This window comes from Chanos chanos, chromosome 9 (assembly GCF_902362185.1).
Source record: "Chanos chanos chromosome 9, fChaCha1.1, whole genome shotgun sequence".
NCBI classification, from domain to species: Eukaryota; Metazoa; Chordata; class Actinopteri; order Gonorynchiformes; family Chanidae; genus Chanos; species Chanos chanos.
The window spans coordinates 21365303-21384483 of NC_044503.1; the positions used below are offsets into that span (position 1 = coordinate 21365303).

Consider the following 19181-nt stretch of genomic DNA (forward strand, 5'->3'; position numbering starts at 1 on the left):
ACCTGCACTTCCCAGCCATCCTCTCATGTCAGGTTATTATTCGTATCGTGAAGATGACCTCATAGTCAAGTGACTGAGCTTTGCTAAGTACGCAAATCCCTGCCCGCGCGTCAATCGGCACCATCATGCGTTCGAGATTATAGCAGAATGCCGGGGTAATTGGCACAGGCGGCAACTGTTCATCCTTGTGATTCTAATTAAGCTGTTAGTTTGGCCGCGACTTTGCCAAGGTGGACAGACGGGGACTCTCAACTTCCCCATCTGAGAGCCGAACCTGCAGGAGCATCTTCTGTCACTGCTAGCTACAGAGAGCAGCGTGAGAGCATCTACTGTAACAGCCCCCGAGAGAATTGTCTGACTACCAAAATGTTAATCTTTTAAGGCAGAAGTTAGTTAAAAGTTAGTCTTTAAAGTCTTTTTCCAGGGTGTTCTGTATAGTATTTGACCTCTGAATTTGTTATTGATGAACCCTGAAACACATGCTGAATGAGAGAGAGTTATCTGATTCTGATTACTAGGGGCTGTTTTTTTGGCAATTAATTAATCAAATTCAAATTCTGGGGTCCCTACCACTTCAAATGTGCTCTTTCCAGTTCCCAGAGGTTGGGACAACTTTGAGTTGGACTTACAGAGCTTACTCCTTGACGTGTTCCCACCACGGAACTTCATCCTTATCAGAGGCGGTTCGGACAGAAGTCAGCTCTCTCTGATCTGTCCTCCCTCTCCAGCATCTGCTGAAATGGGAATACACACACACACACACACACACACATACAGTACACTGGTACATTTACCTCTGATAGCTTATGAACTTTATATATTTCTAGTCATGCTGAGGAGGTGTCTTCCCTCCTCAGCATGTGTGTGTGTGTGTGTGTGTGTGTGTGTGTGTGTGTGTGTGTGTGTGTGTGTGCGTGCACGCGCGCGCGTGTGTGTGTAGGGGGAGTGATGCCATAGCAGGCACTGAGGTTCTTGTTTGGGCCACAGACATTTTGCAGTGCTGTCAGATAATGTGCTCTTGTCCTGACGGAGACAATAGCAGCTGCTACATCAGCAGATTGGATGGTCGTTATCTTCCATGGGCTATTTTTCCTTTTTTAGTATTGAGCTTTTCATCTAAAGATGCACTTCAGTGCCATGTGAGCTTTAGTAATTTCACTCATTGCAGAGAGAGAGAGAGAGAGAGATTTTTTCAGTCATTTTGGGTTTACACTTGCGTTAAACTGGTAGACATTATTTGCTTGCATGAAAATGAACTTAACTGCTGTGTCTGTTGCCTTGAGTCCCTAAAGAGGCAAATCTGGCTCCTCTTGCAAGGAAGGATTACAAGGATAATTTGCTTTTGCTAAACACAATTATTAAATTAAACCAAACACTACAGTGATTTTTTAAACCCCTACCACAGGGTATAAAAGCACAGAGAGCCACAAAAAAGCGCGGCTGGCTGGTTGCGTGATGGGTTCTGACTACATGACAGTTCATTCTACGTTTTCTCCTCTGTAGGTTGTGGGGGCAGTCAGTGCGGTCATTCTGGATTATATTCTTAAGGGCTTTAATGGGTACTCTGTAACTGCAGTATTTTTAGATGGATACTTCGCACTCAGACCCCCATCCAGGATTCACACACTTTTCATCCTATGGCATGGTTTCATGATGGACAGATATCTATCTTTAATGCAATCGCACAAGCAACGCCTCCAAAAATGATCCATTTTTCTCTGCAGCGTTGGTGGCTGTGACTGTCTCTCTCCCATTCACCTATCACACATGCCTTTATTTATTTATTTCTTTATTTATTTATATTACACTCTGTGGATCGTTGTTTAAAAAAAAAAAAAAAAAAGGATGGCTAGCTTTCAGGGTTTGCACTTTAGCAGCTCCAAAGACACAGATTATGGTGGTAGGATGCATTAATGGATTATGGTACGACATGTTTTTCTGGCTGACTCCAGTCAATCAAAATTCATTTACTCTGGTGACATCAAAGAGGGATTACCAGTGCAGTCCTTCCCTGAGCATCCCTGCCTCACACAAACTGTGTTTCCACTACAAGTCCCTGGGCCAGGATCTCTGTACATCAGTTCACATACAGTAAAATATGCATTTCTCCTTTACTTTTGTACAAATTAAGATGTAATGTCCAGCACCACCACCCCAATAAACAAACAGAAAGGCTCTGGAATTTCTTCTCTGGTTTGTATTCTCATTCTCTCTGTTAGCTCTCTCTGTCTGTCCCAGATCTATTGTTAGAGCAGTGTTAACAGGTATTCCTCTCAAGTGATCCTTATGGGGTAGATTCTCTTTTACTGGATCCAAAGCTGCGTGACACCACCTTCATTGTCTAAAAATGGATAAATGACCATACCTGGAGGCAGTAAAATGTTTTTTCCCCTCTTTTTCAACAAACAAAGAAATGAAAAACCACTTAGTGATGGACTCCTGCACTCGGATCCAATGCAAGAGGGCTCAATACATTGCTTGAACTATGGATTGTGCTATTCAGCATAACCAGGTCAAACTCGGGTATCTGAGAGGGGCAGGGCTCATCGGTTCTCAGCTCTTTCAGTGTAACTGACTCTTCTTCCATGATGTTACATAAAAAAATACCAGTATCCCCCCTTGATTATGAAAGGGGACTGAGCTTAATTTTCCTTTTGCCTAAGAAAGGCCTGTCATTATTGTTTGTCATGTAGTATTCATGCGTGAAACTCTCATTTGGTCCATTTAATAACAAACTGAAGAATTTTTGTAGCCACACTTTCCAAATCTAAATCTTTTGCCTCCTCTCACTCATTTTCTGCAGATCTTGCTCTTTCTCTCCGAAAAATGAATGTTCTCATCTCTGTACACCCCTCCCCCAACTTTCTTTCTCTTTTGAAATTTTTTTAAAACTTTGCTTTCCAGAGTTCCTGGAACACTAGGCCAAATGACATCATTGTGATGCCATGGCGGGATGACGTTGCAGGCTAAGAAGGGATTCTGGACATAATTTCATAATCTGCCAGATTTTGTGGCAATTGGCTGATCACACAGACATAAAGCTACACCGGTAACAGCACACAGGCTTCCCAGTGATACTGATCCTCTCTTCTAACTGCTTTGACATCATTTTAATCATTTTTCTTTCAAACTGTTTAGCATGGTATTATGTGGTTTCTTCCATCATTCCATGTAATGACCTTGATGTCTGAAAACAGAGAGTTTAAGAGAGAGGAATTTTAATTTGGAGCACAATGTCTGTCAGTGAACCTTTAATTAGTAAACACAGATTAAGAGCATTTTGGGGTGGCTAAATATCATTTGGTGGTTAAGATGACCAGAGTGATCCAGTATGACATAATAACATTATCTCCAGTTCATCCAAGAATCTGTGTGTGAAAATGCATGAATTTATTTCAGACAAATATCTTGTCAAGTTCAAGTTTTTTTTTTTTTTTCTTCTTCTTTTTCTTTCTCTTGTTTCTTTCCCCCCTCATGAATCAAAAAGAATGCCTTTGACCCTTGGTCCAGTCTGGAGAATTCCATGTCTCCCACGAACAGCCGGAATTGTGGCTGTGGCTATGGACAAACATTCCCTCTCTACTGGCTGAGTAAGTCTCTACTCCACACTTAGTGGTCCACTCAGCATTGTGCCTCCAAGACTACAGCATTGCTTCCATGTCATTTCTCCATTCTCTCCAGACAAAGAAAAATATGCGGACACTCCACCGCAATGTGACAAAACTGAGGCAAATATTTAACATAGTCCAGTTTTATGGTAGGTAGCAATTTTCTGCTGTCTGTGTGCTCGTTTACAACAAACAAGGAGAGAACAAAAGAGAGTAGGGCATTCCTGGCTGTCTCTGTCTCCATGCAGGCCACAGATGGTCGGCCAAGCTGAGGTGGAATATTTCAAAGCACTCTGGTACTTTAGTGCTTTCTTTCCAACTCACAGCAAACTAGCACTGTTTTTTTTTTTTTTTTTGGTTGCTGCTGGCAAGACAAGCCACTGTGATTTGAAGTGTCGGGGATTAAGACACATCTGGTCAAGAAATATTTTCAAAATGAATATTTTTAAAACATGTATTCTCGCCCCACCCCGTCAATCCATTCCGGCTTTGCAAATAGTTTCCTGGGTTACAGTATGCTAATTCAAGATTGAGAGACTTTATTTACGTCATTAAATGTTTTATTTAAAATTTCAATATCACCACAGTAATATTAGGGCAAATTTAATCGAATTTTGTTTTTTGTTTTTTTAAAGAGTGACTACATTCGCGATATATCACGGCCTCTCGTGCCTTAAGGCTGTACTACAACGTTGCAGCATTACGTCAAGTAACTGAGAAGTGAACGTCTCCTGCACTTGGGGACCACAGAAAATGTTCGCTGGTATCAGATTGTTTGAATTGTAACCGCTAGAGGGACACCTACTCCCCTTACCCGAACTCAATAAACACTATCCAACACTTACAGGCATGGAGAAATTGTATTGCCGTCAGTGGTTACCTGTGACTTCCCACTTCAGCAAAGGAGAAGGGAGAGAAAGAAAAAAAAAAAAAGAAAAACACTCAGCGATCGAAACATGGGTTGTCTGCTACCGTCTGAAAAAGACTTGCAGTGAAACTGCTCTTAAAGCGACCGTCAACCTCTGGCTCACTTACTAAGTGTACTAGCCGCTCCAGACAAATCAATGAGGATTCGCAATGCCTTCATCTGCAGCTTTCACACTCTTACCAGACAACTTTGTGCATTTCAACTTTTAATTGCCCGGCAACTTATGGAAATAAGGATTTTTCTTCCCAAATATGTCAGGTCGTTTTCTTTTGACTTATCTTTTGCATCTATGTGATCTTTTTTACACTGTTTTACGAGTAGGATAAGGAAACTTAAAAATAGGTGCAAGAGTCTCTTGGCGGACAACTGGGTTTCTTCAAATAAATTCAGACTGAATTAAGGGGAAATGAGGGGGACATTATTCAGATCCCCGCACTGATTGATTACTTATTAGTCATCCACCTCTTGGCTCTCTGATCCATTCAAAAGGCAACGTGGAACACACAAATGAATCAACTATTCCAGCTGTCCTTCAATCTCACCCGAAGACTCACTTTTGCCTAAAGAAGGGGGTAAGAAGGGTCGTGGCTTAACATTTATAAGAGGGGAAATAATAGCATCGCTTCATGGGGTTTGTTTATCTCGAACCTTCGCCTTGACAAGCGAACGTTAAGAAGAAGGGAAAAAAAATTCTAAAGAAGTGACTTTTAAAAGCTCGGGAAGAATATTGCATCTGTGTGCATTCCAAACGCATTTCGTTGTTTTGTTCATTGTTTTTCTTTTTTTTTCTTCTTCTTCTTTCTTTTTTTCTTTTTTTGGAGATTGGGCATCTTTCCTATTGTAACATGAAAGTTTGGACTTTTCTTCCTTGGCTCTCTTGCCTTGTTATACTCGTCCTGTGTGTTGGATCCGAGTGCGGGACTGTCTGGAGAAAGGGGCGATCCAAAAGGGAGTTGGTGAGACTGAGGGAAGCCAAAGCGACCTTCCCAGGGGCTTGTGCCACACGGCTGCCTCGGGGCAAGCGCTCTTTGCCCGGCTTGGATCGGCGACTGCCCCGCCAGCGTCGTCGCTCCTCCCAAGCGGAGGAGAGCGGCTCAGGACGGGGTAAAGCAGTTTATTTTACCGGCAGAGGAGACCAGCTGAGGTTAAAGCCGGGAGTGGAGATCCCGCGAGGGAATTTTACTCTTGAGATGTGGGTCAAACCGGAGGGTGGTCAGCGCTCACCCACCGTGATTGCAGGTATGTGCCAATCCAGGATGAAGTACTTTGCGTGGTAATTAATACATGATTGACTGAAAAGTACTGGTCGCACTCTTATGGACCATACCTGCGAACTACTCTTGTGAACTAACAGTAACCGGTGACTTACATGAAGCACCTGAATGACTTTTATGTAGGCTATGTCATTTCCAGTTATATCATGATCAAGTTCGTGTACGACTGCAATCACTTGACCCAGCTGAATGCTGATCAAATCGCTGATCAATGAAACATTTTAAACCACTTAATGGTAATCATTTGAGAGAAGTGAAGGAATATGTGAAGTGGGCTTTCATGAGGGACAGAGGTTCGTGTATTTAAAACTAACATCCCATTTTAATTTAAGCTATAGGATATGAATCAAGGGTACTTTACATACAAAAATGTGTTTTGTGTTTTATTAGCGCAACTGTTAGAGAATGTAGGATGCCCGAGTTTAACGAACTACTTAACATTATACAGTGATCGTGAAAGCAATTCCCTGGTAAATGGCACAGTGGCATGCTTTGCAAACATTTGGCAACTCTAAATTTTTATAGCATGAATCACTGATAGTTTACCGACATAAAACCTTGCACTTGGTTTTCAGTGTTAGTCGGCTTTAGCAACGCGCCAGCTGTAATGGAAGTTTCATTCATGAGCAAAGTAGCATCTCTTATTTGTAAATGTACGGTCCCATCGGTTGCGACTGCTGAACTGACTGAGATTTCATGGCGCGAGTAGTTTTCCAGGGTTCTCCCTCCCCACGACTTTTTTTGCGCGTTGATGATATACGAGCCCGTCCCGCCCCTAATTTTAAAAGCAGTGACTTGCGCAGACCCTTTACAACTCCGTTTTGAGAGGGAGACATCAAATCCCCAAAAGACTTCATAAGCATCTTCTCCCGCCTTCCAGCCGGAAAGTGCAAGCTGGTTTCGGCTTCACAGATGCTTGACTCATGCAGCATTCTGGAGTCTGATACGTATGGCTTGTCAGTTAAACCTTCGCTGCATTAATCTTGTCCTCTAATTGTATTATCGCTCGTTGATAGAGATGGAGAAAATGGGGCAGTTTCACCTATCACCGTGTGCTTTCAATGTATAACGGTCGTAGTTCACACCGTGCGCGCGCACATATGTTTCGCGGCTCATTCCCATGACTAGGGACCTCATCCGATCCGATACCATGAGCCGCCAACAGAGAGCGTAACCTTCACAACACACACCGTGTATGTAAGCCTCAAGTCAAGCCTCCCATCGGGCGGTATAAAATCCTTTCCTCCCCTCACGCCTTTTCAGAGGGACAGGGAGACAGTCTACCGCCAATTCATAAGTTAACAGTGGGGAAGCGCGCCGCTCGGCAACATTGATGCAAAGCGTCCGGTGCTCTGTGGTCGTTAAGCGGTTAAGGATGACATCATCTGTTTCGAGACAGCTGCAACCAACGTAGTCTATTTGCATAGGAACCGCTTGAGTCAATAAGTTGATAGGCTGCGTCTGGAGTCGTTAACTCAGGTTAAAGTATGGGAAAATTCTCCAGAGGTGTAGTCGTCACTGAACTGCCTAAGGGTGTTTTGAGAGCCTTGACTCAGACGCTTCTGCTCTCTTTGGTCTTGCATGTCAAGATGTGATGCACATGAATTGTCACTTAATTCATGTAATAGCTTGCAGTAAATATTCTGTTTTTCTCATACCATTCAAAGATCTGTAGTGTTTGTGGTGGGGTGGGAGGGGCATGCTATTTCATTCTAAGACTACGTACTCAGGCAAATGTAGTAATGCCTAATCTTTTAAACCTAATTCATGCCATGAGAATGAACACATAAGGCAGTTCCATCCTGTTGTTTTGACAGAAACATGCTGGTTGTTTTCTACAGCTGTTTTTCCTGCCCGTTGTTGTTATTGTTGTTTTTGTTGTTTTTGTGTGGCATTAGCATGGGGCCCGCTGTTGTTTTTCATTGAGGGTATCATCTTTCTCTTTCATAATGGCAGGGAATCTGAGCGCCAGGAATGGGGGGCTATTTAGCTGCCTGTTTACAATACATGTCACCAAATGAAATAGCAAAGGAGGAACAAAGTGATAGCCCCGGGTCTTGGGATACCTTTGTGTTTGATAAACACACACGAAAACAGTCTGTCTCAGCGAGTTCCTGTCCTTTGCAGTCTAAACACGACCTTTAGTAAATGCTAGAAGGGGTGGGGTTAGGGTGTGATGCTGTACAGTAAGGCTTTAAGGTGAAATCAGGCAGTCGAGTTCGACTGTGAAATAAACAGCTTTTTCTTTTTAATTTTCAGTCTCAGCTGTTTTTTTGGTAGCAGGCTCTTTATAGCTGGTTTTGTGTATCCAGATGAATGGCAGCTGTATTTTTCGGTTTACAGTTTCTCGACTTATATCTTTGCCATGACTTAAGAGGTCAGTGACCTATCGTGTTAGTTTAAGGTGAAAAAAGAGAAGCTAGAGGGGAAAAACTCCGGTGTAAGGATCGTGTACCACCAGAATTCAGCACCTTGAACAGCTCTAAACCCTATGCATGTGCATCTGTAGCATGAACGAGAACTGTAGAGAAGTCACCAAACACCAGCTTCAACGTTTTATAAGCCGGGAATAAAAAAAAAAAAAACTCCACAGCATGGAGTCCAACGACTGTGGTCAACGAATTGCTCCACACACACACACACACACACACACACACACACACACACACACACACACACACTGTTTAGTACCATGATGGTTTGTGTGTATCCATGAAGCCAGAGGCAGTATCAGCTTGCTTTTTGATGTCAGTATCTCCTTGGCATATCGCTAATTATCTTTCTAAAGTTATTCATTGCTCAGCTGCCACAGAACCATGGAAGAGGTTAGTGCAAATGTGGTCTTACAGCTTTGGTACATTGCTATGATAAGATGGATGCAGTTGAAATAACAGTTCAGGGCCACTGTCGGCCCAAATTCTGGTGAATGTGAACTTTGTTCCATAGTGGATATTATGTGGTGCAGAAAAGGGCATCCCGCATTGAAATGAGAGTAAGGCGAAAGCACTCACAAAACTCCTGAACCTGAATCACTTTTCCATGACGACCAGTAAATAACAATGCTTAGACCGACAGATCTAGCGACAGATAAAAAAAAAAAAACAACTTTATTTGCGCTATACAGGTTTTCTCATGAGGTAACAAAGGTGTCTATTTATGTTCATTCCTCGTTCTCAGGACACTATAGGCGTTTTTGAAGTATAGAGTAAATATATTTGTGTTAAAGTGATTGCTCAGCCCTGAGTCGACAGCTTTACAGTAAATCATGATTGCAATCGTTATGGCTTTAAACTTCTGCGAACTCTGAACTCTGTTTTGTTTATGCCTTTTTGATATGTGTTTTGAAAATGTGTCATGGCGGGTATTAACGTCACTGAATACTTTTCATTTTAAAACTACAGCTCAGATCCAAGTCAACTTCAGCGCAGTGGAACAAGTAATAGAGTTGAGGAGCCACCTTTTTACGAGCTGATTTCAGAGCATGTTCTGTATCTATGGAAATTTCCTTTGTCTCAGACGATTAAAAAATAATTTACAAGTAGTGGCAGTCACCTTAGCTGTGGCATGCTGATAGAATTCCCTTTGGCCTCCAACCGCATACAGAAGAATAAACTCAAAGAAACCGTAGTCCATTGTTCCAGTCTCTGTTTTTCATCAGACTCTCTTAAGTCATCTGTTTTTGTATTTCTTTTCTTTTTTTTTTTTTTTTTTTACTTGAATATGTTTTCCTAAGAGATGACAAATGACAGCGTTGCTTTTGTCCCAGAGTCATTTGTAATCATTGTGGTTGTATGTAAATACCTGCTTACTTGGGTGTGTGTGTTTGTGTGTGTGTGCATGTGTGCGCGCACGCATGTGCGTGAGTGTGTGTGTGTGTGTGTGTGTGTGTGTGTGTGTGTACCTACAGATGTACGTGAGTGAGCAGCTGCATTCTTGTGAGACTGAGCTGTGCGACTCGTCTGGAAAAAAAATGTTACGTGTTAGATTAATTGAGTGTGACAAAATTCTGACAAGTGTTTACATAGTGGATCCTACAGGCGTTTTAGCACACCTTTTAGTGTGAGTGTGTGAGCCGACAGACGGCAGACAAACACCCCACCTCCTCTCGGAACGGTTGTGAGCCCCATAACGTTTAACAGGGCTGACCCCTGTAACCTGGCCCCACAAACCCCATCAGATCCCAGGCCGCTTTGATTTTTGTTCACGTGGAGAGCAAAGTTCCCCTCCTTGCACATTTGAAAATTCCAGAAGAATGTAGAGCGGTGAATGTTGCCTTGAACTGGTGAACTTGTCTCAGTGTGTTAGTGGGTTCACAGAAAGTCATTAATTAAATGGAGTTGGCTTGTGCCACACACACACACACACACGCACACGCACACACACACACGCGCACAAACACACTCTCACATTTCTCTGTGTGACAGACAGTTAACCAAGCTGAGGGAAACTGATAAGGTGTCATATTTGTACATTTAGAGGAAGTTTGTTCGGGTCTTTTTGTTTGGTTTTGTTTTGTTTTGTTTGTTTTTTCCTCTCTCCTAAAATTATTTCTTAGCATATACCCTTCACATGCCAATCACTGTACTTCAGTTCAATTGATACACATATGTTTTAACATATGCATACTTATTATACATAATATTGCTGAATGTGCATGCACAAACTCACATCCAGGGAGATCGCCTCAAAACACATTACGATGCTGAGAATGTCACAGATAAACAAGAGAAAAAGATGTTTTTTATGCCTACACTGTTACAGCAATTAGGCTGGTAATGACCATTTCCAGTGGTACAACTGGAGAGACAAATTTCTAAACCAAACATAAGATAAGGAATACTCATTCTGTAATCCTAGAACTCTTTTCTTAGGCTTGAAGACAACACAGTTCTCAGGACTGTGTATCGTAATGTTTTTGAGGCAGGTTTTCTTAGGCCGGATTTTCATCATGAGATTTGCCAGTCTAAATCATGAGAAGCACTTGCTCTCCCTGTTCTGGCTCACTAGACTCACATTTTGAAAAAGTGAGGACGACTTCGTTGTGGCAGTGAATTGGACTCACTGCAACAGTACCTTCTGTGGTTTCCTTCTAATGTGCTGGCCAGAGGAGGATGGGCTCCCCCAGTTGAGTCCTGGTTCCTCCCAAGAATTCTTGCTCCTATTCACTGCATTAGGGAGTTTTTCCTTGCTACTGTCGCCTTGTGCTTGCTCACTGGGGCCTTAGGCACTGATCGCTGTAAAGCTGTTTTGAGACAATTTTTGATTGTAAAAAGCGCTATACAAATAAACTTGAACTTAATGTTATATCCTGATCTCAAGATAAACCTCACATTCTGAATAAAATGAAGTATTGTGACTCATTGGCTTGGTCTTGAAACACCATTTTGTTAAACCGATGGAGATATGAGATATGCAATTGATCACTGCCGCTGGTAGTCAACCCTGATTGTTGCACACACACCCAGAGAGCTCAGTTACATTGTATAGTACTTGGAGATAAGCTGGTAAACTGTTGATAAACAGTTTCCAACAGCGTTAGTTAATATGATTGTATCTCCCATTCTTAATTGTGCTAACTGTGGAGATGACCTTGTGAAGTGCTAAAATGAGGATCAATAACCAAATTTAGAGTGAGCACAGTCTTGATGAAACCAGCAAGGTTATTATTTTTTAAATTTACAGAGTCTTTCCTTGTCACTAATAAAATGTTTATGCATTGTAGCTTGTGTTAACAAGCTGTTCTTAAAGTTCTCCTTTTGAAATCAAACATGATTGTATGGCTGTCACAAACTGGTAACTAAGGCAACGAATCAAATGTACCATGCCTGGGATTCAGCTGACCACATTCATATGTGGTATCGCTAGTTAAGTAATAGGTTGGTTTCTATGCTTCACTGATGAAAAAATCAGCATTGACAATCAGCATTGAATGTGCAAATTCTGAAATGGCAAGATAATGTAAGCAAGGGGGCCAGTGACCGCGTTATGGTAGAGCATGGGAATTATACAGAATATATTTTTTTTAATGATGATTTTTCGGAGGCCATATTTTTATAGGGTTAATAAGCAATAAGCAGGTGCATTGTAATAAGTAGGTGCATTGTTTGCATAGCTTGTTCTTTGCATTCCAAAATTCTGGTTAGCTAGCAGCTGGTGTTATTCTTCATAAAAGATCTTATCTTCCAAATTTGAATTGTGTGTTGTATAAATTGGCTCGTTGGCAACAAAAAACAGAATGTAATGTGGTGTTTTTGAAATAAATTTCAAAGACTAATGAGTGGGAAACAGATGTGCTATTGGAAAGATGTGTGTGAACAGAGGAAGGACCTAAGGTATGCAAGTAGGTGTGTCTACAGAAATGTTCTTTGAAAACTCAGACAGACGGTACAGTGGTGGAATCATTCAAAGCCAAAAGGTTATGTGTGATATGACAATCCCAACTTCCTGCCAACTTCTCTTAGGTTTGTCAATCATTGTTCTCTCTTGTCTTCTACCTTTAGGTCTATTTGACAAGTGCTTCTACGCCTCCAGTGACCGCGGCTGGCTCCTGGGTATCAAGGCCGTGAGTGAGCAGGGAAACCGAGACCCACGGTTCTTCTTTTCGCTCAAGACAGATCGCGCCCATAAGGTTACCTCCATCCACTCCAACGCCCGATACTTACCAGGCCACTGGTCACACGTGGCCGTCACCTACGATGGCCTTTACATGAAGCTGTTTGTCAATGGTGCTCAGACAGCTGTTAGCCGTGAACAATCAGGTGATGTCTTCAGTCCACTTACTAAAAAGTGCAAGGTAAGTACCCCTGTACCCCTAAAGGATATCCAGTTCCCTCTCTCCCCTCCTACTGATATGTAGTGCCATATAGCTACCCTTTGTTGTAGGCTTGTGTCTGATTGAGGTGGTCAAGAGGCAGTGCTTCACAACCTCAGAACATAGAATGGACTTCTTGTTCCTGTCTTGTTTCTCTGCACATTTCATGCAACTAACTAAGGAGTTGATTGTTTCTTGATGTAATGTCAGCTTTGTTGTTGTTGTTGTCGATCTATGATCCCTGTATTGTCCAGTCCATTTTGTTCTCATAACTTGAGTTTAGGAGCATCTTTGTAAAGTGACCTAGCCAAGAAATCAGTATGATGTTTGGTTCCTTCAAATGTATTAGTATTTCACCTTATTCTGCTTCATATGTGTATGGTACATACAGTGAATCTGAATGTAACTGAATTTGAATCTTAAGGTGCTGATGATTGGTGGGAATGCCTTGAACCATAACTACCGGGGTGCTGTGGAGCGTCTCAGCCTTTGGCGGCAAGCCCTTTCTCAGCGGCAGATTGTAAGAGACATGCATGGTCATGAGGACCCACGAGACTTTGCTTCCGCCGAGCTGGTCATCCGTGAGAATTTCGAACACCCGATGCGAAAGTGGCTGACGGTGAAAGATGGCAGCGTTCCGCAGCCTGATGAGGGTTCGAGGGCAGGCCTGGGCTCCCTGGACACTACCCTTGAACCACCGGCTTGCGGTCAGACAGTTTGCGACAACGTAGAGGTTGTGCGCAACTACAACTGGTTCTGGAGTTTCCGCCGACCCAAGACGGTGCGGTATCGAGTGGTGAACGTGTACGATGACGCACGCCGCCGTCCCACCGTCACTGAACAGCAGATCTACCTGCAGCACCAGCACCTGAACGAGGCCTTCAGCATGTACAACATCACATGGGAACTCACTGTGCACAACGTCACCAACTCCACATTACGCAATCGACTGGTGCTGGCCAACTGCGACATCAGCAAGGTGGGTGATGAGGACTGCGACCCTGAGTGTAACCACACGCTGACAGGCTTTGATGCCGGCTACTGCAAGCCCCGCACCCGTTGCCCTGAACACAAACAAGGCAATGGTGTCTGTGACCCTGAATGTAACTGGGAAAATTACAGCTATGACAACGGAGACTGCTGCAACCCCAACATCACCGATGTGACTAAAACCTGCTTCAACCCTGCCTCACACCTGAGGTAAGCTCACAAGGTATAACTGAAGGTTTTAATTGATATAAAATTTGAGAAACTTTTTCTTGACGATGGGTAAATGTAAAAGACATGTTGATGACCTTAGAGTCCTCACTGCCATTGGAAGAATGTAAGTTAAAACAAAAATATTGAAACTAAACTTAATAAAATAGCATTCTTTTTGCCAAAACATGAAGTGATAGTGATGAGGGAGTTAGGCCTCTGGCCTGAAGTTGAAATAACTGATTCATATACCTTCTATAGAAGTTATGAATGAACAAGAGACTCTGTAATGAATTGTTCTTATTCTTGAGCCTGACCCTCCGTTAACTTTGACAGTTAGATAAAGGATCTGAATGGACTCTCCAGATAGAGTATCTACTCATGTAATGTAATGAATTAACTAGTCATTTTTCATATGGGAGAAAACTAAATAACTCTCTCGGTGATGTAATGCAAGGAGCCAAATATATTCATTTTTCTCTATTCTCACCACATTTTTGAGTATCCTGTTTGAGTGTTCACGACAAGAAAAATGATAATCAAATAGGAATGGTTACAACAGCTCCCTCGATAGTCTACAAAGACATCAGTAGGACCATTGGACAGTTTCCCATCTCTGATTGCTGTGGATGTATCTTCTCAAACTCTCCAGGAAATCACAGAGAAGGATTTTTGTGGAGACATTGTAACTCCCAGGAGGGGAAATATCTCCTTACTTTTGTATGCGGTTATGTTCACCATTTCGGGTCTGCAAGAGCATTTTAGCACAGAATAGAGGAAATTAGATTTTGGACTTGGAATACCTGAGGCTGCTGGAGAAAAAAAAGAGCTAGATGTTTACAATTCCATTGGACTGGATGCCTGTCTGTTTTAACTTTGGGGCTAGATCAAATTTGTTGCAAGGTAGCAATAGCAGCGTTTTACATTGATGTTGACACAAAAAGTAATTTTGAAAAGACTGTTGTACTGTTTTCAAATCAAATCCTCAGGGGGTGTTATTTATGTGCTTGATTACTGTAACAGATGTTGTCAAAGCTGGCCAAGTTTAGGATCAGTCACTGCAGTCTGCTATGCTTCTACTCGCTATTACCATTCCATGTTTTGTCCTGATTTGGCTTGTTACCAAAGATCCATCAAAATATCTGATAAACCGTTAGCCAGTGTTGAGGATAATTACAGCCTTAATTTGGCAAAAATGTGTTGACAGGCGTCCAATATGAGCGATTTTGTGAAAATGAGTGCTATTGAAGATAAAATGAATTGGCACAAAAAGAGATACAACATCATTATTCCTTACGTGTGTATGAGAGGGGAACTTCTACTTGTGTGTCCTTTTTCTGTTAAAGACTCCTGTAATCCAGGAACATCCAGGAAATTATCCAGTTCTTCTTAACCAAGTTTCCAGTTTTTTTTTTTTTTTTTTTACTCGTTTTGGAATGAACCAACTGAAGAGCTGCCTTTGATAGCAGTATTAAAGTATGAACTTCATGTGAATTTGTGTGTGGGCCATTGGATGACAATTGGACAAAAGGGAAAACAACAGGTGATTGTGGCTCATATGTTGTAGTCATCAAGACCCGACTCGTCAACAGATATACAGTATGATTCTGTGACAGAAATCAGCAGCTGGAAAACCTGAACTTTAGATTTGAATATTACGACTGACTGATGAAAGATTGTTTCTTCGAAAGAGAGAACTAGCCACATTGAGAAGGCCCTGAGGTAGAAAAGAAAGGAAAAAAGAAAGGGAGAGAGAGAGAAAGATAAGCTCTCCAAGTGGTTGCTTATTTTTGTTTGATTATGGTATGTCTAGAGAGACTCTCTGAAGGCCGCACTGCAAACATTTGTCGGCATTCCTCCTTAATTGTGGAATTCTGGATGAACGTTGCTCCGTTTTTGCGGAGGAACAATGAATGTGAGGTCTGGGGTTTATTTTTGTATCCCTAGAGCCTGTTACCACTTTGCTTGTTCAGGAATCTGGCTTGTGGAGGGATCATGAGGTAGGCGTCTGTCTTCCAAAGTGAAGTGAATAGAACATGGCAAAATGCAAGCGATTCATATAGACTTACCGGGAGAACATGTGTTGTGCACTGTACTGTAAACGCCTTGCGTACAGTTTTGCATGTAACTGGTGGGAATGTCCCTATCATGTTTTATTAAAAAGAGTGCTTTCCCCACCTACTACTTTAATGTTAAACTACGTATGGTAAATCAGCTGAGAGAACAAACGTAAAACTTATCTCTTGGAACATATTGGATGTTCAGCCACTGACTGACAGTCTAGGTGTGTTGGTACTCCTGCTGGTACAGCGAATTTGTTGATGTAGCCTACCCAAACCAAGTAGTCCTCTGCCCAATTTGAATGCTTTGCAATCAGCGGTAGTGTAAAGGAGGAAAGGATTTACATCCTGTTTTGCTATTGCAAATTCTGTGCAAGCGATGGCCCCCTACTGTGTGTTCAAGTGTTTTTTTTGTTAAAAATTCAGACATTCCACTGTCAATGAAAATCAGTGTGGCTTTTGATAAATTCCAAGCAGCTGTGGACAGTGTGGGCTAACTAGGTAAAAATTAATATATCAAAAAGTGCTTAAATTTCCCACAAAGCATGAGAGAAAAAGACAATGTCATTTGTATGCTTACCCCACAAAGAATATTTTTGAGTAGTCTCCTGGAGATGCCATGAGTTTGAGATAAATATTATAAAAATGCACAAAATGTCATTTAGTAACCAAAAATGCACTGACCTCTAACTGAAATGCTCCTGCCACCTCTGAAACCAAAACTATGATGATGGTGTACCAGAGCTAACCACAAGGCTCGTACCATTGAGTCTTTCAGTGAGGCCTCAGGCTTTGGTGCAACTGAAAAGAGCGTGGATGAAACGGTAAATGTAGTTAAACCATAGTTTGTGTTACACAAAGAAAATATCAGTGACACATCTGCATACTCACAAACGGGCACCGTCTGCATGGGAATATATTTTACAACCCCACAACTCAAAACGCATAGAATTCAAATGCTAACTCAGATAGCCTGGAGTTTGTAGACCTGAAATATCTCACGTGTATTGATTCAGCTGTGGCGGAGGGCCAGGTTTTACTCTCGAATTTCAAGTGAAGAAATATATTTTGTGGCTATGGTACCGGAAACGTGATGAGGCCCGATATTATGTCCCAGAATTCCCTTGTCACCACTGTGCCAGTTTTCTGTGCCACCCTGTCACATTAACGGATTGGAGGCTCTTTCTGGGTCAAATTTGAGGAGTGGGGTGGTGGGGGGCTGGGGCAAGTGGTCTTCATATAGGCCTGGATAGATGTGGACTCACTTCAGAGTGTTATTATCAGTCGCTGGAAACCGGGGTCATAAAACCAAGTGGCTGTTAATGGATTTTGCCTTAAATTGAACTCTCTGATGTTAAATATGTTCTTAGAGCATGTATGGCTGTTGAGACACAGCATCCTCATAAAGAAAAACTTCACTTTGAAATGAAGTGCTTACCTTGCTTCAAGTTCACTGAAGAGTAGAGCAGCAGCCACCACAACCCATGGAGAAGAGAGAAAGTTAAGACTTCAGTTTTAAGAGACATAGGTCAATGCATTTGACTCAGTTTATATCCAAAAAGTTGGATGTTTTGCCACTGCCCACTATCCGGTCCAAACATCCGTTTGATATTCCTTGTCCTCTACTAAACATTACTGCATCGCAGTATATTTATCTGCAGTTGACTCCATCTGTTGCAGTAATCATGTACATTTTATTACTGCGTCTGAGGATTTCTCAGACTATATTGGTTGAATTTCATGAAACATAACAAGTAATATGAATTTTTGCCTTATATTTTTTGTGGGTATCCTTTGTAGAAATATCACCATATTTAATTTGCTGTAAGGTTTTTTTATACATTGTTGGAGGGAAAAAAGTATAGAGATGGTAAAATTAGATAGTGATAGCTATCTATATAACTAATGAGTGGTGACTGTTGACAAATGCACAGCTGGCCCTTTGGATTTACTGAGGGAAAAAACCCCAAAACAAAACAAACAACAACAACAAAAAAACAAGTCCATCGATAAAATAAAAATAAACTGAATTATGCTAGATGTCCAAAAACTATCATCAGTTGAATGGCCTGTGTGAGTGTGTGTGTGTGTGTGTGTGTGTGTGTGTGTGAGTGTGTGTGTGTGTGTGTCTGTCCAGCCCTGCATCACGCACACACAGAGCGCGAGGCAGATTTATGGTGCTGTGTGAGTTATGTACGGGTGTAAGTGGATGAGGTCATAATACGGCGTTTTATACATATCCGATTTTAATGTATTAACGGTGCCCCTGTGGGAATCCCCATGCTTCCCACTTTCCACTTCCATTCGGCCTAAAGATACAGTCGTACACACAATGACCTCTGATTTATTTCCCTCCTTTCTTATTACCCCCCACCAGACCCCAGCCGAACCCAACCCGCCCACCTTGGATTTCAAAAGTAATTTAGTTTTTTTTTCTGCTCCCTCAAATGGTATATGCTTGTTCACATCACATATTAATGTAATGTTTTGCCTGCACCTGACTGGGCCAACTCTGGATAGATGAGTTGGGTGTTGGAGCATGGGTGTGGGAGCAGGTATTGAGCTCAAGTCATAAAAAGCCAGATTTAGGTCACACCTCTAGTCAGCCGAGCAGACGCCATCCCCAAATCTCTTCACTCGCTCATCCATCCGATCCATGCTCTGTGAATGTATATCCTTTGACACTCTGAACTTAAAAAGGACGAGACAGGGGAGTGCAGAATGGATGGAGCCTATTAAAATGACTGGTCTGGTTCATAAAGATCAGAGTTTGGACATAATAAGACATGGAAAAGCAATTTCCCTCTGAAGATTGGGCAAGTAACACACACACACACACACACACACACACGACAGCACACACGCACACACGCACGCATACACGCACAAATTTTTACATTATTCCTAGAAACACCCGTCATTGTCCCAGATGTTGTACTGCACAATTAGAGCTCAGTCATTCACCTGACAGGACTGGAATTAGCACCTGATGTGTGCCTGGTTTTCTTTAATGGGGTCAGTGGGCAGAGCTTGGTTGGCAGTGGATCAGTCTAGGGTCAGGTCAACAGTAGTACCACAGCTTTGCACCATCTGTGAAGCACCCTCACCTTTCCCCATTAAAGGATAATTGGACGTTTATTAACCCTGTAGTATTGAAGCGCAACAAACACTTTCCTACGGAAATCACAAAAATTCCACAAAGTATTAAGATGACAGGCCTCATATTGTCTTCTGGCACAGAGCCAAACTGGACAAACTGCCTTGAGCGTGAGCTTCATGAAATGGCTCCTACATGGCTGCCCA

General features: G+C 42.1%; 1 protein-coding gene across 1 annotated transcript in view; it reads left to right on the plus strand.

Annotated features, from left to right (window-relative positions):
- The first annotated feature begins 5381 nt into the window (after positions 1-5381).
- The window catches only part of pappaa (pregnancy-associated plasma protein A, pappalysin 1a), a 94060-nt gene continuing 80260 nt past the window's right edge, over positions 5382-19181 (plus strand). Inside the window, exons 1-3 of the mRNA XM_030784767.1 lie at positions 5382-5775; positions 12311-12603; positions 13046-13821. Of these exons, the coding sequence (XP_030640627.1) occupies positions 5382-5775; positions 12311-12603; positions 13046-13821 (1463 nt within the window). The remainder of the gene's footprint in view (positions 5776-12310; positions 12604-13045; positions 13822-19181) is intronic.